Source organism: Chiloscyllium plagiosum, unplaced genomic scaffold (genome assembly GCF_037043375.1).
Source record: "Chiloscyllium plagiosum isolate Xiang-an unplaced genomic scaffold, Cpla_swu_hap1 HiC_scaffold_35, whole genome shotgun sequence".
Taxonomy (NCBI): Eukaryota; Metazoa; Chordata; class Chondrichthyes; order Orectolobiformes; family Hemiscylliidae; genus Chiloscyllium; species Chiloscyllium plagiosum.
Window position 1 is genome coordinate 31,697,589 of NW_028270173.1, and position 21,349 is coordinate 31,718,937.

Below are 21,349 nucleotides of genomic sequence, written 5' to 3' on the forward strand. Positions count from 1 at the left end.
GAGCTTATGGAGCACAAATTCATAGAATCCCTACAGTGTGGAAATTTGGCCCAACAAGTCCACACTGACCCTCTGAAGAGTAACCTACCCAGACTCATTCCCCCTACCCTATTACTCTACATTTACCCGAAAATAATGCATCTAACCTACACGCCCCTGAACACCATGGGACAATTTAGCATGGCCAATCCACCCTAACCTGCACATCTTGGGATTGTGGGAGGAAACCGGAGCACACAGAGGAAACCCGTGCAGACACAGGGAGAACGTGCAAACTCCACACAGACAGTCACCCGAGGCTGGGATCGAACCTGTGTCTCTGGTGCTGTGAAGCAGCATGCTAACCATTGAGCCACCATGCTGCCATACGCTTTCCGTGATGTTAGTTGTGATGTTTTCTTCGTTGCAACAGTGGATTCACTGAAAAGATTGCCTTGTTTGGTTGTAAGTTGCTCAGAGTGGTCTGGTGACGTGGAATGTGCTGATTGTAACGAGGTCAGCCGGCTCGACCTCATAGAATCTGGGTTCCCTGATTGGGGCTGTCTAACCAGGGAGCCCTGGCTGACAGATAAAAAGGGTAAGTTTCTGACTCTGTGTGAGACTATACATTGCTTTTTCATTCATTGGATAAGGGCATCACTGGCTAGGGCAGCATTTATTGCCCAACCTTAATTGTTCAGAGTTGGTGTCATGGTGGCCCAGTGGTTAACACTGCTGCCTCACAGTGCCAGAGACTGGGTTCGATCTCACCCTTGGGTGACTGCCTGTACGGAGTTTGCACATTCTCCCCATGTCTGTGTGGGTTTCCTCCAGGTGCTCCGGTTTCCTCCCACAATCCAACGAGCTGCTGTACCAACCTAAATTGCCCGTAGTGTTCAGGTTATGTGCTTTAGTCAGGGGTAAATGTGGAGCAATAGGGTAAGGGGAAATAATTCTGGGTGGGTTCTGCTTCTGAGGGTCGGTGTGGACTTGTTGGGCCGAAGGGCCTGATCCCGCACTGTAGGGATTCTAACCACTGGGGGTTGGTGGTTTGGTGTGGGGGAGCAATGGGCTGGAGTCACATGTCGGCCGGACCAGGTAAGGATGGCATGAGTGAACAAGATGGGATTTTCCCCCCATTACTGACAATGGATTCCTGATCATCGTCAATCTTTAAATTCTGGCTTTTTAAAAATTGAATTGATATTCTAACATCTGCCATCTCAGGATTTGAACCCAGGTCCTCTGGATTAACAGTCCAGTGATAATATCACTAGGCCATCACCCCCCCCCATGTTTTACAGTCAAAGACTGCTCATGCGTAAATAAAGGGTGACTTGGTGATGGGATACCAACTTCCAGGGAGTTATATCAGTGACACCGAGACTAAAGCACACTCTGAAAAAACTCGCTCACAACAGTCATCTGGGATAAGCATTCCCAACATCAGGCCTTTGTTTGGCAAGTTGGACTTGTTCGATTCTGCCAACGAGGACTGGCCCAGGAGGCAGAAAGAATACATTATTTTTTTTCAAACAAATGACATTGTGGCAGATGGATACAGCAAGTAATTCTCCTGACAACCTATGTAGCTGTAGCTTTCGAGACATAGAGCTGTACAGCACGGAAACAGACCCTTCGGTCCAACTCGATTAGTCCCTAGACTGTCCTGGATAACTGTTGGATTCCTTTAAAAACAGGAACGAGTCCACGATCTATTTAAATATCTGGCTTTGACTCGGCAAGATGGCAGCAATTCTGTAGAACTGTTGTGGGCAGCTCTGCCTAACAGCCAAGGCACACCGGTGTGTTTTGCCATCCCTGGCCAACTTATGTGGCGGAAATATTAGTTTAAAACCTTACAGAACACATATTTGTTAAGATCTGGGAGTGGGAAGGATGGCAAATTGCAGCAGGGAGGACACTCCCCTGCAGTACCTACAACACCAGAGACTGCAGAAGCAGCAGCAGCAGCCTCTCCTGACTCCCCCCCGCCCTGGGGACCTGACAGACTCACAGGAATTGGCTGCGGTGATGGGGAGACTTACCTTGAAAGTTGCGGCTGTGATTGAGGAAATCCGTGGGGAGATTCGTGCCCAGGTCCAACCTATAGCATCCATGCTGCAGAAGCACGAACAGGAAATCCAGGGCCTTGGGGAGAGGCTGGAGGAAGTGGAGGGTCGAACTAAGGCCTCGGAAGCTGCGATGGACTCCTCATCCAGTCGGATTCAGGTGCTGGAGCAAGAGGTGCGAAACCATATCGATGGCTCGAAAATCAAGGTCGGAAGATAAATCTCCGAATTGTCTGAAAGTGAGGAAGGTGAGCAGCCAGTCAGCTTCTTTGAAAACTGGCTGCCAAAGTTTTTCGGCCTTCACATTGAGTGCAGCAGGCTTCAGAGAGAAAGGGCAGGGCAGGGCCGGTGCAGTATCCCCGCCCGGTCCTCGTGCACTTTCACTCATATAAAGACAAGCAAAAAGTCATAGAAGCTTCCAGGTCCTGGGAAAAGATCCGCAGGCACTGGTGAGCAAGGGGTCAAAAATCATGTTTTTCCAGGATTTTTCAGCAGCTGTAACCTGAAAGAGGAAGTCCTTCGATGAAGTAAAAAAGAGGCTGAGGAACCTGGGCATCCAGTACTCTATGAGATACCCCACAGTACTTCGTTTCAGCCACGAGGACTCAGTTTATACATTTGACTCGGCGGATAAGGCTGAAACCTTTGTGGACACTTTAAAATAGACGGATTGGCCTGAAGAATATGGTTAATGTTTATTCTCTTTTCTATTTTTTTTATTCCTTTCTTTCTCCCTAATAATTTCCTTTTTGGAAATGGGGGAAAAGACTTTGGAATAAGTTGTTCCTTTTTTTTAATAACTGGATTTTCTGATGGGAAATTTAGTGGATGTTCTTTGTTGTCTCTCTCTCTCTCCCATGCGTATGCTCCCTATAATGTTTCCCAGGTCAACGCTGCGGAAGCTTATGGGATGGTTTGGTTCCTTTGTCTGGCATCATGGGCGGCCCCCCCATCAAACTTACTAAATTGCAGTTGCCTCAAGGAGGGGGAGGAGTAGATTTCCCAGACATCAGGAGGTTTCAATTGAGTTCCCTGCTGTCCTTTGTCTGTGATTGGGTAGGTAACAATCCGAACTCAATATGGCTGGATATTGAGGCCTCCCAAGCAAAGTGCCCTCTTATTAACCTGTTGTTCATGGATAAGATGAGGCCAGTTATGAACCACTGCTGGAACCCCATAGTCATTAGTACAGTCAAGGCATGGAGGGCGATGCGTCAGAGTGAGGGTTGTTTATCCAAGACTTCGCCACTTACACCTATAGTTGGCATGCCAGGGTTCCCACCAGGGATGATGGACTCAGGGTTCAAACTATGGGCAGCAAGTGAAGTTTCTAGTTTGGGAGACTTGTTTGAGGGGGAGGTTATGATGTCTTTTGAGCAACTGAGCCACAAATACGGGTTGCCCAGCAGAGACCTTTTCCATTTTTTTCAGGGTGGACCACACAACAGACCATTTTTACCATCTTTAGAACGGGCATGGGAAGAAACTATTTAATATTCTCGCATCCTGTGCACAGAAGAATATTCTGATGAATTGGGTGTCTGAGAACCTGCCGGGCTTGATGGGATGGGAGAAATTAATTATGGAGCACATTCCCTTGGGCTTTTTCACAAACATGGTGGACCACACAACAGACCATTTTTATAAGACATGTCAGCCCTACTTGAGTTATTTGGATATAGATTTATCAGTTATCTTAACTAGGGCATTTGTTTAACCAGGATGATTTGATTTGTCAAGCCCTGGGCCCTGGAGGGGGTCTCCCGAGTTAATATGGGTCTGTACACAATGTTCCCGTTCCTTTGTTTGGGAACCTTGTGCCGAGCATAGCTGTTCTGTATTTTGTGGGTTTTTTTGTTTTTTTTTGCTTTTTCTTTTTTTTTTGTGTTGCTTTGCACAGTGTTAGGGTTTGCTTTGTATTATAGAGTAGGTTAGTGGTTAGTAGATAGTAGTTGTATTGTCATTTGTGTTTTTTTCTTTTTATTATACTGATATTTGTGATTGATTTTTTTTCAATAATTTTATATGTTTGTAAAGTTAAAAAAAATTGCTAATAAATATATTTACAAAAAAAAATCTGACTTTATTTCTTTTTGTGTGGCGATTACTCGGTTGCAAGTTAGGACCGCAGTGGCAACAGCCTTTTCTGTGTTTTTGTGCACTTTTTTCACTCGATCCTCACTGAAACGACACCCTGTTCACCCTCCCTAACCACAAGGTCTGGACAACAGGCTGTTTGTCCTATACGGCCATGACTGCTTCGACCTGATCTCAACCTGCTTTTTGCACACGTGTTTACAAATGTAACCCTCGTGATGCTGCGGCGTAATCTCACAATGTTCGATGTACTTCGCAAAGACTTCCCGATCTTTCATCAGGACTTCACCGGAACTGAAGTTGTAACCTCAATCTGTAAACTGGTCCGGTCACTTATGAAGAGCTGCTGGCTTAGTAACCAGTGATTGCAGTAAAAGGCTGGGGCCCAAGCTTGCTGGGGGGAGATTGGTTGAGAGAGAATCACCTGGACTGGCCGAACATTTTTCAATGAGGAAATGGCTGCCTGAGTGAAGTCCTGATGAAATGCCTGGAAGTCTTTGTGGAGTACATCGAACATTGTGTGATTACGCCGCAGCATAACGAGGGTTACATTTGTAAACACTAGTGCAAAAGCACCTTCTGGAACATAGTTACATACGCCATTCAGTCTCTCTGATCTCATTAAACCAAATTCACAAGCTTCTGCCAGTCATCTTAATCTAGTCGAAAATCCTGGTTCCCCTCGTTCTGGAATTGCTGAGTAGAAGTGACAGCATCTCAGCATCAGAGGAGAATTGGGACTGTGATATTCCTTCCCAAGTAGACAGGATAGTGAAGAAGGCATCTGGTATGCTGACCTTTATTGGTCAGTGCATTGAGTATCGGAGTTTGGGAGGTCACACTGTGCCTGTACAGGGCATTGGTTAGGCCCCATTTGGAATACTGCATTCAATTCTTGTCTTCCTCCTACTGGAAGGCTGTTATGAAACTTGAAATGTTTCAGAAAAGATTTGCAAGGATGTTGGCACAGTTGGAGGATTTGAGCTATAGGGAGAGGCTATAGCTCTTTTTAGGGGAAAGATATCAAAGAGATCCGAGGGGCAACTTTTTCACACAGAGTGTGATACGTGTATGGAATGAGCTGCCAGAGGAAGTGGTGGAGGCTGTTACAAATGCAACATTTAAAAGGCATCTGGATGGGTACATGTATAGGAAAGGTTTGGAGAGGAGGAAGATTTTAAAAAGAGGCAACTCTTTTACACAGAGAGTGATTTGTGTGGAGAATGAACTTCCAGAGCAAGTGGTGGACATGGGTACAGTTACAAAGTTTAAAAGGCATTTGGATAAGTAGATGAATAGGAAATGGTTTGGGGATATGGACAAGCGCAGGCAGGTGGGATGAGTTTAGTTTGGGAATATGGTCGGCAAGGACTGGTTGGACCGAAGGATCTGTTTCCATGTTGTATGACTCTATAACTTGTACAAGTCCTCAGTAGAATGTCTGTTTTATTATGAATACTCAAGACTGTACGACCAAGCAACGATTCACCACATGGATGTCAATAATCTTTAAGGTGTGCTTTGGAACAGCAGACCTGCGGAGATATAATTCCCTGCTTTGCTATATGTGTGTGAGGTGACTAGATATCCTTACATCTCATCGAAACCCGTATCCCGGGAATGAGAGTCTAACCATAAAAGAACGTCAGGTTAACCTGTCCAGACAGGCTCAGCCAGAGTCAGCTGTGAAAATTGACAGCACTTTCTCTGAGTGGAATCTTGCTGTGCCTGAACACCACTCCCCGCCGGGAATGTACACCGACCTGTTTAATTTAATAGCCCAGCACACAGCAAGGTGGGGGTTAAAGAGACACAGGCGATGAAGCAAAATGAGGCGGTTCTTTGAGAACTATTAAGTGGAGGATTGGAGTGAAGGACGGCCCACATTATAACATCAGGACACCAGTGGCTCCACTTAGTGTGTGGGCACTTGGGCACAATGGCTCTCCTCAAGCTCTTCCCCACAGACTACACCTCGACCCTATCGCTGCTGGCCCTCTTTCTCTTCCTGGTCGTGTCCCTAATTTGGCGGAGAGTTCCCAGGAATTTCCCTCCTGGACCGACCCCACTTCCTCTGATCGGAAACCTGCACCAACTGGACCTCAAGAGGCTGGACTGGTCTCTCATGGGGGTAAGTGAGAATCCTTCACTGGGGGAATTTCTGAGGGATGGGCCAGTGTGAAGGAACAGCTCCCAAGGTGAAGCTCACAGAGACCGAGAGAGACGTAAAAGGAGAGAGCCTGAAACAGATCTGGAATCCGTGATCAGGGAATCTGTTATCTCTGGGCCTGCGATCTCTGAACTTTGCTCAGACTTTGATCCGGGACTGAGTGGGAGGAAAAACAATTGCAGAGGTATATCGCCTCACAACAATTTACACAGCATGAATAAGCTGGTAATTATTTAATTTAGTTAACTAAAAAGTAAACCTAGTCACAATAATTGAGATAAAGCCTGGAACCTGGATTAGAGGTCGGGTCACTACCACTGCGCCACAGGAACCCAAAAGCTGACTGGAGCTTTTCTTCAAAGGGAATTGGAGCATGATGGGCTGAATGGCCTCTTTCTGCACTCTTATTTTCCCCATGATTCGAAATGAGGTCAAAGATCGGGATACACTGGGCCAGAACTGTCAGTCAAGTGTCACAGCTGTCAGGATCAACCTGTTTAGAGATGGTAGGACACATTCTTGGAACACCTGAGGCTTGAACCCATAACCCCCTGACCCAGAGATAGGGACACTACCCACTGTACCACAACAGCCCTAAAGCCTATTTGACTTGTTTTGGAACCAACCTGTTCAGAGATGTTACTACACACCCCTGCAGCAGGTGAGGCTTGAACCCAGGCCTTCTGGTACAGGGGGAGGGACACTACAGGAACCCTAAAGCTGATTTGATGGTTTATTATATCAGTGATATCAGGTTCAAATCCAACCTGCTCCAGAGGTGTGTCCTCATCTGTTAAAGAAATTGATTATTTTCTCAGAATAAGTTGTTAAAAATATCGCTAATTGCATTCAAAATTAAGCTAATTATGTACAGGGAATAAATCTAACTGTATGTGACCAGAGCTAATAACATTAAAGCGTGCTGATTTTTTCAACCAGTTAAAACCTGAGACACCTTCGTAGTGAGAGTCAAGCAGAAGATTTGAATAAACCTTCCTGAAAAATAACTTCAGGGCAATGGGAAGGGAAGTGAGTCGCTGGTGGATCTTTATTTGTTGAAGTCTGATTTCTGTGATATACTACCTCATCGAGCCGTGGTGGGACATCTCAGTCTTTGTGGGGTTCACATCCTGTTCCGTGGAGGGAACCCCCCCCCAGGAAATGTTGCCAGCTGCAGCAGCTCTGGAGCTGGAACAGCAGCCGGTATTACTGTGGTACACGGGTGGGACTGGGAGCTCCCGGGGGACAGGGGCATTGACATTGTGTGGGTCAGCCTGCAGGCCTCATGCTGCATCAGGAGAGCTGGAGTCTCCAGACAGTCGAGGAGGTCCTGGCGAGCAGTGAGGAAGGCCCCCTGAGGGACTAGTGAGAGCGATGGGGCCTCTGGGAAGGCCAGGCGAAGGCTGAACCCAGCACAAGGTGAGGGCTCAGGAGAGGCTGCAGGAGGAGGACTGGGATAACAAGAAACACAAGGAAAGGAGGATTCAGATTCACTTTTCAGGGGGATTAGAATAAGGAGATAACACTACAGAGGAAAACACAAGGTAAACAGAGAATTGGAAGAGACAGCCAGCACGAGAGCAAAAGCGTACCTCACACCAGGTTCCAGTCCAACAGGTTTATCTGAGGTCACAAACTTTCAAAGCACTGATCCTTCATCAGGTGAAGGGGCAGCGCTGTGAAAGCTTGTGATTTCAAAACAACCTGTTGGACTATAACCTGGTGTCATGTGACTTCTGACTTTGTTCACCCCAGTCCAACACCGGCACCTCCACATCATCGAGTAAAAGCAAATGATAAGATATCACTTCCATTTAGCATGAGAGGGATTGCAGTAAACTACTGTCACTGTGTCTGTCTGTGAATGCAAGATCAGTGAGGTGCTGGTGCAGAAAGCCATGTGAGAATATGGTCTCATGGTAATGTGGGGCAACTGAATCTAAAATCATGACTGGGTATCAAATATTTGTGGATTGCAGGGAAAGACAAGGAGGGAATGGAGGAGGAATGGAGAAGGTTATGTGGGTTTTTGTCATCGAGTCATACAGCACGGATGCAGACCCTTCAGTCTAACCAGTCCATGCTGACCATAATCCCAAAGTAATCTAGTCCCACCTGCCTGTTCCCGGCCCATCTCCCTCCAAACGTTTCCTATTCATTCACTGATCCAACTCCAGAGTGGAACAGCATCTGTAGGTTAGTCCCACTGAGCGTGGGGATAACTTATATTTTTAAAGACTTGCTGTTCAATCGATCTGATAAATTTCCTCCTCAAAGTCACTTATAATTATTTTCACAATGTTGCTAGTGTTTGATTTACATAAATTTTGCTCCCATTTGCTATCGGCGAGGGATCCCAGCCAAAATATCAGATTTGCTGGTCGGGCATTTTTTTAAAAACAGACTAATTTCAATCCGTTTACATGGATTGTAGTGGAAAATGGAATGGATTTGTGGTTTTCAGGGGGTCAAGCAGATGGAATGCAAATTGTGGGTCACTTTGCTGGAATCGACAACAGAACAGATGTGACCCTGGACCGGATTGGGGAGCTCGGATTTAAAGCTGAAGGAATTGTCCATTTTTCTCTCATCTGTTTTCTCCCTCTTACAGCTGACCAGGAATGAAACCTTAATGAAACAATTCTCTCTTTTTTTAGCTCGCAGAGAAATATGGAAATGTATTTTCAGTGGAGCTTGGGCCGCTGAAGGCAGTGGTGTTGACTGGTTATGACGCAGTGAAAGACGCTCTTGTGAATCACGCTGATCAATTCAGTGGGAGGCCACCCATCCCGATATTTGACGATTATTCATTCCGAACTGGTAACTTGACACTTCGTCTTTTTCTTCGGTGTCCTCCTCATTTCTCTCAACTTGATGCATCACAGGGATAGATTGTCGATTGTTGGAAAAACCCATCTGGTTCACTAATGTCCTTTTGCAAAGGAATCTGACCTACTTAACTGGTCTGGCGTACATGTGACTCCAGACCCACAACAACGTGGTTGACTCTTAACTCCATCTGGGCAATTCGGGATGGGTAATAAATGCTGGCCTGGCCGGTGACACCCGCATCCCGTGGATTAATAAAGAAAAAAAAATAAAAATAGGAGGAAATATTTTGGAATAGAGATCTGGCACAGTTCCTCTCTCGATTTGTTATTCTCCAAATTTCTCACCCTTGTTATGAAGATGTGGGTGTACTGTACCTTTAAGAGAGCTGAAAGCCAGCAGAACAATCTGACACAGCACCAAGTGTTCTGAACAAGGTATAATGTAACATTTGCTTGAACAACTCAGAGAGTCAAAGAGTCATAGAGATGTACAACATGGAAACAGACCCTTCGGTCCAACCCGTCCATCCCGACCAGATATCCCAACCCAATCTAGTCCCACCTGCCAGCACCAGGCCCATATCACTCCATACCCATCCAAGTTAGTCCTGCATACATTTTTCTCCTCTCATCTTAAACCTATGCCCTCTAGTTCTGGACTCCCCCAACCCAGGGAAAAGACCTTGTGTATTTACCCTATCCATGCCCCTCATGATTTTATAAAACTCTATAAGGTCACCCCTCAGCCTCTAATGCTCCAAGGAAAACAGCCCCAGCCTATTCAGTCTCTCCCTGTAGCTCAAATCGTCCAACCCTGGCAACATTCTTGTAAATCTTTTCTGAACCTTTTCAAGTTTCACAACATCTTTCCTACAGCAGGAACACCAATTGACCATGGTATCTTCCCTGCCAAGTAGGTATTGAACGCAGTATTCCAAAAGTGGCCTAACCAATGTCCTGTACAGCTGGAACATGACCTCCCGACTCCTAACCTCAGTTCTCCCAGTTTCTCTGTACTTGCACTTCCTTCAGAATTGCATCCTTTAATTCATTTTGCATCTCCTTTATCATTATCGCTGTTCAGGATACTTGCCAATTTTGGTTTAATCTTCAAATATTTAAATTGTGCCCTGTCCATTTAAGTCTTAGTCATTAATATGTATCAAGAGACGCATTGGTCCCAGGACCAACCCTTGGACAACTCCCACTATCAACTTTCCTGCAATCAACTTTCCTGCAATCGCAGCAGTATCTAATTTCCCACATGGTCAAACTCCACATTGTCATTGTCTCTTTTATTCCATGGGGCGTTACTCTGGCAACAAGCCTGTAGCATGACATTTTGTCCAAGGTCTTTTGGAAGTCCCTGAATCCACATCAATTGCATTAAAGCAATCAGCCCTCCTATTAATTTTCCATATTGCGTCTGTCTCTCACTGCCATTATTAACCTGACAATTGTCAAATTTGCCCCGTTTATTGTGTGAGGGGAGTACTGTGGCTTCAGAAATGTGTGACATGATTGGATAGGTGTGTCACATTCTCAAAGAGACTGTCTAAGATGATTGGATAGGTGTGCCACATTCTTGAAGAGGGTGTCTGAGATAAGATGGTTAACCCATTTGCCCGTTTCCTCAGATGGTGTTGAAATAAGATGTTCCCCGGTATCTTTATGAAATATATATCTGCGACAAATATCAGATATCAGAAAGCTCGGCTCAGTTCCTGAATAGCAATGATCCGTTTGCTGTTTCTGAGATATCCCTGGGAACTTCATCCCTCCCATATTGGTCTGAATCAGTAACAAGCCACTGCACTTTTTTTTGTGCGTGTGTCCAGATGCAGCTCGTGTTTGACTGCATGACGGCTCTGGAGCTGCGGATGGACTCACTGTGGAGCATCCGCGATGCTGAGGAGGTTGTGGATAGCACATTTAGTGAACTGGTCACACCGCAGGTTAGAATTGCTGAGGGAGACAGTGAATGGGTGACCAAAAGGCAGAAAAAGAGTAGGAAGGCAGTGCAGGGTCCCCTTCAGTCATCTTCCTCCGAAACAGGTATATTGTTTTGGATACTGTTGGGGAGATGGCTCACCAGGGGAGGGCAGCAGTTGCCAGGATCATGGCACCATGGTGGGCTCTGCTGTTCAGAAGGGCGGGAAAAAGACTCGTAGGGCCATGGTCATAGGGGATTCTATTGCCAGGGGAGTAGATAGGTGGTTCTGTGGCTGAAAATGACACTCCCAGGTGGTATGTTGCCTCCCAGGTGCTTGGGTCAGGGATGTCACCGATCGGCTGCAGAGCATTCTGAAAGGGGAGGGTGGACAGCCAGTTGTCATGGTGCACATTGGCTCCAATGATACAAGTAGAAAGCGAGATGAGGTCCTGAAAGCAGAATTCAGGAAGCTCAGAGAGAAGTTAAAGTGGAGGACCTCAAAGGTAGTGATCTCAGGATTGCTACCAGTGCCACGTGCTAGCCAGGGTAGAAATGAAAGAATAGGCAGGATGAACATGTGGCTTGAGGGATGGTGTAGGGGCGAGGGGTTCCGATTTGTGGGACATTGGGACCTGTTCTGGGGAAGGTGGGACTATTACATATTGGACCGTCTACACCTGAACCAGACTGGAACGAATGTCCTTGGGGGAGTTTTTGCTACTGCTGTTGGGAAGGGTTTAAACTAATGTGGCAAGGGGCTGGGAAGCTGAAGAGAAGACTAATAGACAGTAAGGAACAGGATCATGAAGTTAGCATTACCAAGGGGAAGAGTAGGCAGAGGGCAGATGAATACAAAGGAACAGGTGTTCTAAGGTGCATATGCTTTAATGCAAGGAGTATAGTGGGTCAGGCAGATGGACTTAGGGCTTGGATTGGTGTCTGGGAGTATGACGTTATTGCGATCGCAGAGACTTGGTTGAAGGAAGGGCGAGATTGGCAACTAAATGTTCCAGGATAAAGATGCTTCAGACAGGACAGGGAGGGAAGTAAAAGGGGGAGGAAGGAGGAGTTGCATTGCTAGTCAGGGATGATATCACGGCTGTGCTAAAGGAGGACACTATGGAGGGCTTGAGCAGTGAGGCATTATGGGATGAACTGAGAAATAAGAAGGGTGCAGTTACATTGTTGGGGCTGTCCTACAGGCCTCCCAGCAGTGAACGTGAGGTAGAAGAACAAATAGGTAAACAGGTTATGGAAAGATGTCGAGGCAATCGCATAGTGGTGATGGGGGATTTTAATTTTCCAAATCTTAACTGGGATACACTCAGTGTCAGAGGTCTGGATGGGGCAGAACTTGTAAGGTGCATCCAGGAAAGTTTTCTAGAGCAGTATGTCAATAAACCAACAAGGGAAGGGGCCATAGTGGACCTGGTGTTGGGGAATAAGCCAGGCCAGGTGGTAGAAGTTGCAGTGGGGGACTTCTTTGGGAATAGTGACCACAATTGTGTAAGTTTTAGAATACTCGTAGACAAAGATGAGAGTGGTCCTAAGGGAAGAGTACTAAACTGGCCAATTATATCAAAATTTGGCAGGAGCTGTAAAATGTGGATTAGGGAAAGCTATTTGAAGAGAATCCACATTTGATTTGTGGGAGTCTTTCAAAGATAGGTTGAAGATAGTGAAGGATAGGCATGTCCCTTTGAAAACAAGTGATAGGAAAGGCAAGATTTGTGAACTGTGGATGACAGAGAAATTGTGCGACTAGCCAAGAGGAAAAGGGAAGCTGTTCCAGACGGCTCAGAACAGAACACATTTTGGAGGAATATCGGAGGGTAGGCCCAATCCTAAATGAGGAATCAATCGGGCTGAAAGGAGTCATGAAATAACTTTAGTGAGCAGAATTCAGGAGAATCCCAAGGCCTTTTGTTCATATATAAGAGGCAAGAGAGTAACTAGAGAAAGGGTTGGTCCACTAAAGGATAAGGAAGGAAGGTTGTGTGTCGAACCTGAGAAAATGGGTGAGATTCTCAGTGATTACTTTGCATCAGTGATCACTGAGGTGAGGGTCATGATTAATGTTGAGATTAGAGGTAAGGAGTTTGTTTACTCTGGATCACCTTGACATAAGGAGGGAGGATGTGTTGGGTAGGCTAAAGGATATTAAGGTGGACAAATCCTCAGGACCAGATGGGATCTATCCCATGTTGCTAAGGGAGGCGAGAGAGGAAATAGCTGGGGCCCTGACAGATATCTTTGGAGCATTCTTAAACACAGGTGAAGTGCTGGAGGACTGGAGAATTGCTAATGTTGTCCCCCTGTTCAAGAAGGTTAGTAGGGATATTCCAGGTAAGTACAGACCAATGAGCCTGATGTCAGTGCTGGGAAAGTTGTGAGAGAAGGTACTGAGGATAGGATCTATTTATATTTAGAAGAGAATGGGCTTATCAGTGAGAGGCAATATGGTTTTGTGTGGGGGAGATCTGTTACCAACTTAACTGAGTTTGAGGAAGTGACCAAGTTGACAGATGAAGGAAGGGCTGTAGATGTCAGACACATAGACTTTAGTAAGGTGTTTGATAAGGTTCCCCATGGTAAACTAATGGAGAAAGTGAAGTCACATGGGGTGCAGGGTGTTCTAGCTTGGTGGATAAAGAACTGGTTGAACAACAGGAGACAGAGAGTAGTAGTCGATGGAGTTTCTCAAAATGGAGAAAGGGATCAGTGGTGTTCCACGGGGATCAGTGCTGGGGCCACTGTTGTTGGTGATATACATAAATGATCTGGAAGAGGACATTGGTGGTCTGATCAGTAAGTTTGCAGATGACAGGAAGATTGGTGGAGTAGCAGAAAGCATAGGGGACTGCTAAAGCATACAGAAGAATACAGATAGACTGGAGTATTGGGCAGAGAAGTGGCAGATGGAGTTCAATCCAGGCAAATGTGAGGTGATACACTTTGGAAGATCTAATTCTAGAGCGAACTATACTGTAAATGGAGAGAGATCTGGGAGCTCAGGTCCATTGTACCCTGAAGGTGGCTACACAAGTGGATAGAATGGTCAAGAAGACATATGGTATGCTTGCCTTCATTGGACAGGGTATTGAGTATAAGAGCTGGCAAGTCATGTTAAAATTGTACAAGACTTTGGTTCAGCTGCATTTGGAATACGGTGTACAGTTCTGGTCGCCACATTACCAAAAGGATGTGGACGCTTTGGAGAGAGTGCAGAGAAGGGTTACGAGGATGTTGCCTGGGATGGAAGGTGTTAGCTATGAAGAAAGGTTGAGTAGATTAGGATTGCTTTCATTAGAACAAAGGAGATTGAGGGGGGACCTGATTGAGGTCTACAAAATCATGAAGGATTTAGACAGGGTGGATAGAGATAAGCTTTTTCCCAGGGTGAAGGATTCAATAATGAGAGAACTGACAGACACTGAAATTGGGTGGGTTATTGTTAAAATTAAATCAGGGGGAGGATGAGATTTGGTTCTGTGTCTCTCATTACCATGGAGGATGCAGAGCCTGGGAGGGTGGTGGAAGCAGGGTCAATAGGAACATCCAAACGGAATAGGCCAAACACTGAGAATGACAAGTGAGAGGTTAGACTAATGGGCTCACTCCCCCAAAGAGCACTCATGGATACAATGACCTTCCTCTTGGTTGTAGAATGGTGTAATTCTCAGGAAAGGAAAGGGTGTTAGAAACCTGGGGTTTGGCAGCACTCACAGCAGAACCCGTGTACAATATTTGATCAGCTTTTCGTGTGTCACTTTCAGGTGTGATATTCAGTGACGGGAAGTTGTGGCGGGAGAACCGAAAGTTTGTGATCTCAGCTCTCCGAGGCTTTGGCATGGGCAAGAAATCCATTGAAGACAGGATCAGTGAAGAGGCCAGCTTTCTTGTCAATGTGTTTGAGAGTCACAAGGGTGAGTGCTTGGTGGATCATGACATGCTGGGATTCATGGTTCCCTCGAAATTGACATCTACAGAAAAGATTTTCACTTGATTAAAAGTGAGGTTCCTTCAGTTGCATTAATACTGTTGGGGCAGTCAAATGTTAGCAGGCCCCAGAGACACTGGCCTTTGACGGACATTAATTCCACTAAAGGTTATAGCAGTTCAAAACTGCATCATCAGCTTCACCACACCAAGGATGAGTAGTCCCTGTGTGATGTACTCCATTCACAAAGCCTTTCACCACTATTGGACACTTTAAGTTAGGTTAGATTCGAAATATCCTTTGTCTGTTTTAGAGTCACAGAGTCATAGAGATGTTCAGCACAGAAACAGACCCTTCGGTCCAACTCGTCCGTGCTGATCAGATATCCCAACCTATTCTTGCGCCATTTGCCAGAATTTGGTCCATATCCCTCTAATCCCTTCCTATTCATATACCCATCCAGATGCCTTTTAAATGCTGTAATTGTACCAGCCTCCACCACTTCCTCTGACAGCTCAATCCATACATGCACCACCCTCTGTGAAAAGGGCACCCCTTAGGCAAGTTTTAAATCTTAACCCTTTCAGCTTGAACTTTTGCCTCCAGTATAGACTCCCTTATCCTGGGATAAAGACCTTGTCTATGCACCCTATCTATGCCCCTCATGATTTTATAAGCCCCTATAAGGTCACCCCTCAGCGTCCAATGCTCCAGGGAAAACAGCCCCAGCCTATTCAGCCTAACCCTATACCTCAAACCCTCCAACCCTGGCAACATCCTTGTAAATCTTTTCTGAACCCTTTCAAGTCTCACAACATCCTTCCTAAAGGATGGAGACCAGAATTGAATGCAGTATTCCAAAGTGGCCTAACCAATGTCCTATACAGCCACAACATGACCTCCCAACTCCTGTACGCGATACTCTGACCAATAAAGGAAAGCATACCAAATGCCTTCTTCACTATCCTATCTACCTGTGACTCCACTTTCAAGGAGCAATGAACCTACACTCCAAGGTCTCTTTGTTCAGCAACACTCTCCAGGACCTCACCAATAAGTGGACAAGTACTGCCCTAATTTGAATTTCCAAAATGAAGCACCTCACCTTTAACTAATTTAAAATCCATCTGCCACTCCTCGGCCCATCTGATCAAGGTCCTGTTGTACTCTGAGGTAGCCTTCTTCACTGTCCGCTCCACCTTCAATTTTGCTGTCATCTGTGCACTTACTAACCATACCTCCTATGTTTAACAAAGCAGGAAAGGAGGGGAACTGGTCAAGGTAATTAAATTCCTGGCCAGAAGTTCTTTGTCAAAATAATTTGGTCACACAACATTTGTTTTTAATGATTCATAAAGAGTATTGATTTATGAACATTACCACAGTGGGAATTGTCCAGGAAGTTTAAAGATTTGATGAGCAATTGTTGTGCTCCCCAGTACCATTTGATGGATCCTCAGTGCAGTCACCTCGGTGAAAGAGAATCTAAGATTTTGGAACAATCAAAAGTAGCAGCTTTGGAGCCGATTTGAACTGAAATCACCCTAATCCTGACCCTCGATTCACATAAAATGCTGGCTCCCAGCACAAAGTGTGTACAATATGTCGTGAGGGATTCCATCACAGATAGAATCTTGTATCAGCAAACTGCATCTTATCTAACTTGAGCTTTTTAAAAGACAACAATACTGGAAGTGTTTGTGGTATTTCCAGCTTCAGTTTTTCTCTGAAATACTATGTTTGTTCACAGGTCAGCCTTTTGAAACAGCACAGATTTTGAATTCAGCCGTGAGCAATATTATCTGTTCCATTCTATTTGGAGATCGCTTTGATTATGACGACAAAATATTTAACTCCCTCATAAACATGAACAATGAGATGACAACATTGACTGGAACAGCTTCAATACAAGTAATTATCTTTCCATATTACTGTACTTGGGATGATTATTTGCAATTTGGTGTGCATAATAATCCCCTCATCACTCCAATGCCAAACAATGACCATCTCCAGTAAGACTCCCACAGCTACCTGGATTACATCTCTTCCCACCCTACCTCTGTTGCTCCCGATGCGGTCTCCTTTATATTGGGGAGACTGGATGCCTTCTCACAGAGCGCTTTAGGGAATATCTCCAAGACTCCCGCAACAGTCAACCACACCGCCCTGTGGCCCAATATTTCAACTTCCCCTCCCACTTTGGTGAGGACATGCAGGTCCTGGGTCTTCTCCACCACCACTCCCTCACCACCGGCTGGAGGAAGAACGCCTCATCTTCCGTCTCGGAACACTTCAACCCCAGGGCATCAATGTGCACTTCACCAGTTTCCTCATTTCCCTTCCCCCCAACCTTATCCCAGTTCCAACCTTCCAGCTCAGCACCGTCCCCATGACCTGTCCTACCTTCCTTCCCACCTATCCACTCCACCCTCCTCTCTGACCTTCATCCCCACCTCCATCTACCTATTGCACTCTTGGCTACCTTCTCCCCAGCTCCACCCCACCCCCCTCCCATTTATCTCTCCACCCTGGAGGCTCCCTGCCTTAATTCCCGATGAAGGGCTTTTGCCTGAAACGTCGATTTACCTGCTCCTTGGATGCTGCCTAACCTGCTGTGCTTTTCCAGCACCACTCTAATCTAGACTCTGATCTGCAGCATCTGCAGTCCTCACTTTTGCCATCTCCAATAAGAGACAATCTAACCAGTGTCCCTTGGCATTCAGTGTTGCCGTCACTGAATCCCCACTGTCAAACATCCTTGGGTTCACCATTGATCAGAAACTTAACTGGGCTTGCTACATAAGCACAATGGCTACAAGAGCAGGCCAGAGACTGGGAACAGTGCGATGAGGAACTCACCTCCTGACTCCCCAAAGCCTATCCACCATCTACAAGGCACAAGTCAGGAGTGTGATGGAATACTCCCCACTTGCCTGGATGGGGGCAGCTCCAATGACACTCAAGAAGCTTGACACCATCCACGACTCAGCATCCCCCGCTTGATTGGCAGCACATCCACAAAACTCCACTCCATCTACCTCCGACGCTCAGTAGCAGGAGTGTGTACCATCTACAGGATGCACTGCAGAAATTCACCAAAGATCGTCAGACAGAACCTTCCAAACCCCCAACCACTTCCATTTAGAAGCACAAGGACAGCAGATACATGGGAACACCACCTCCTGCAAGTTCCCCTCCAAGCCACTCACCATCCTGACTTGTTCCTTCACTGTCGCTGGGCCAAAACCCTGGAATTCCCTCCCTAATGGTATTGTGGGTCTACCTACAGCAGGTGGACTGCAGCGGTTCAAGAAGGCAGCTCACCCCCCCACCTTCTCAAGGGGGCAACTAGGGACAGGCAATAAATGCTAGGCCCCTGAGTGAATAGAAAAGCCTGAGCTATTACAGGTGCAGAGTGTTTTTAACATTATGTTTCAGTCAATTATATTAACATGTGAGGGTCCCTGACATGGAATAAATTCACATGTAAATGCTGAAAAAGTAAGATTTATGTAAATCATTTTACATAATTGTTACTTGACTATGATGTCAATGAGAGAGAAGACACCAGTCTAGAATGACTATGTGAACAGAGAGGTCTTAGATACTACACGAGAGAGGTGTTTCAGAGATCCAGTGTGCAGATATAAAGAAAGGAGTGTTACAGTACATAAGGAGTTGAAAACCCTCAATAGAGATGGGGTGGATGCAGCCACAGGGAGAGTGTTATATACAGGCCTCTCACAGCCACAACTGCTTCTGACTGGCAGCTGAAAGTGCAGGACACTATGTTGGTTTAAAGCACATGGTGACAGTGAGGGATAAAGCCCTCAGAGACAGGATCTGGTGCTAGGAGAGGGTACTGGGCACACAACAACATAAAAAGGGAAGATGGTAGGATGTTGTGAAGCTTGAAAGGATTCAGAAAAGATTTGCAAAGACATTGCCAGGGTTGGAGGATTTGAGCTATAGGGAGAGGCTGAATAGGCTGGGGTGGTTTTCCCTGAAGCATCGGAGGCTGAGGGGTGACCTTATAGAGGTTTATAAAATCATGAGGGGCATGGATAGGGCAAATAGACAAGGTCTTTTCCCTGGGGTGGGGGAGTCCAGAACTAGAGGGCATAGGTTTAGGGTGAGAGGGGAAAGATATAAAAGGGACCTCAGGGGCAACGTTTTCAGACAGAGGGTGATGTGTGTGTGGAATTACCAATGCAAGAAGGACGGATTGCACCAAAATTGGAAGGGGACTAATATACTGGCAGGGAGATTTGCTCGAGCTGCTCAGGAGAATTTAACCGAGTAAGGTGGTGGGGTGGGACCCAGGGAGATAGTGAGGAAAGAGATCAATCTGAGACTGGGACAGTTGAGAACAGAAGTGAGTCAAACAGTCAGGGCAGGCAGGGACAAGGAAGGACTAATACATTAAACTGCATTTATTTCAATGCAAGGATCCTAACAGGGAAGGCAGATGAACTCAGGGCATGGTTAGGAACATGGGACTGGGATATCATGGCAATTACAGAAACATGACTCAGAGTTGGGCAGGACTGGCAGCTCAGTGTTCCAGGATACAAATGCTACAGGTAGGATAGAAAGGGAGGCAAGAGAGGAGGGGGAGTGATGTCTTTGACAAGGGATAGCATTGCAGCTGTACTGAGGGAGGATATTCACGGAAATACATCCAGGGAAGTTATTTTCACGGAACTGAGAAATAAGAAAGGGATGATCACCTTATTGGGATTGTATAATAGACCCCCTGATAGTCAGAGGGAAGTTGAGAAACAAACTTGTAAGGTGATGTCAGCTATCTGTAAGAATAATAGGGTGGTTATAGTAGGGGATTTTAACTTTCCAAACATAGACTGGGACTGCCATAGTGTTAAGGGTTTAGATGGAGAGGAATTTGTGAAGTGTGTCCAACAAAATAAAGCAGGGCAGGTGACTGAGTGTAGTGGGGGAGCACTTTGGGTCCAGAATATTTTAATTCTATTAGATTTAAAATAGTGATGGAAAAGGATAGACCAAATCTAAACGTTGAAGTTCGAAATTGGAGAAATGTCAATTTTGACGGTATTAGGCAAAAAAGCTGACTGGGGGCAACTGTTCGCAGGTAAAGTGATGGCTGGAAAATGGGAAGCCTTCAGAAATGAGATAACAAGAATCCAGAGAAAGTATATTCCTGTCAGGGTGAAAGGGAAGGCTGGTAGGAATAGGGAATGTTGGATGACTAAAGAAATTGAGGATTTGGTAAAGAAACAGAAGGAAGCATATGTCAGGTATAGACAGGATCGATCGAGTGAATCCTTCGAGGAGTCTAAAGGCAGTAGGAGTTTACTTAAGAGGGAAATCAGGAGGGCAAAAAGGGGAGATGAGATAGCTTCGGCAAATAGAATTAAGGAGAATCCAAAACGTTTTTACAAATACCTTCAGTACAAAAGGGTAACGAGAGAGAGAATAGGGCCCGTAAATGATCAGCAAGGCAGCCTTTGTGTGGAGCCACAGAAAATGGGGGAGATACTAAACGAGTATTTTCCATCAGTATTTACTGTGGCAAAGGACATGGAAGATACATAATGTAGGGAACTAGATGGTGACATCTTGCAAAATGTCCAGATTACAGAGGAGGGAGTGCTGGATGTCTTGAAACGGTTAAAGGTGGATAAATCCCCGGGACCTGATCAGGTGTACCCTGGAACTCTGTGGGAAGCTAGGGAGGTGATTGATGAGCCTCTTGCTGAGATATTTGTAGCATCGATAGACACAGGTGAGGTGCCAGTAAACTGGAGGTTGGCTAGTGGTGCCACTGTTTAAGAAGGGTGGTAAGGACGAGCCAGGGAACTATAGACCACTGAGCCTGGCATCAGTGGTGGGCAAGTTGTTGGAGGGAATCCTGAGGGACAGGATATACATGTATTTGGAAAGGCAAAGACTGTCAACATGGCTTTATGCGTGGGTAATCATGTCTCACAAACTTGAAGAAGTAACAAAGAGGATTGATGAGGGCAGAGCAGTAGATGTGATCCATATGGACTTCAGTAAGGCATTCAACAAGGTTTACCATGGGAGACTGATTAGCAAGGTTAGATCTCATGGAATACAGGAACTGGCTCAAAGGTAGAAGACAGAGGGTGGTGGTGGAGAGTTGTTTTTCAGAATGGAGGCCTGTGACCAGTGGAGTGCCACAAGGATCGGTCATGGGTCCTCTACTTTTTGTCATTTACATCAATGATTTGGATGCGAGCATAAGAGGACAGTTCGTAAGTTTGCAAATGACACCAATATTGGAGGTGTAGTGGTCAACGAAGAAGGTTACCTCAGATTACAACA

General features: G+C 45.8%; 1 protein-coding gene across 1 annotated transcript in view; it reads left to right on the forward strand.

Annotated features, from left to right (window-relative positions):
- The first annotated feature begins 6,042 nt into the window (after nt 1-6,042).
- The window catches only part of LOC148140613 (cytochrome P450 2K1-like), a 41,606-nt gene continuing 26,299 nt past the window's right edge, over nt 6,043-21,349 (forward strand). Inside the window, exons 1-4 of the mRNA XM_087978967.1 lie at nt 6,043-6,279; nt 8,976-9,138; nt 14,859-15,008; nt 16,773-16,933. Coding sequence (XP_087835093.1) covers nt 6,088-6,279; nt 8,976-9,138; nt 14,859-15,008; nt 16,773-16,933 — 666 coding nt within the window. The 5' untranslated portion in view covers nt 6,043-6,087. The remainder of the gene's footprint in view (nt 6,280-8,975; nt 9,139-14,858; nt 15,009-16,772; nt 16,934-21,349) is intronic.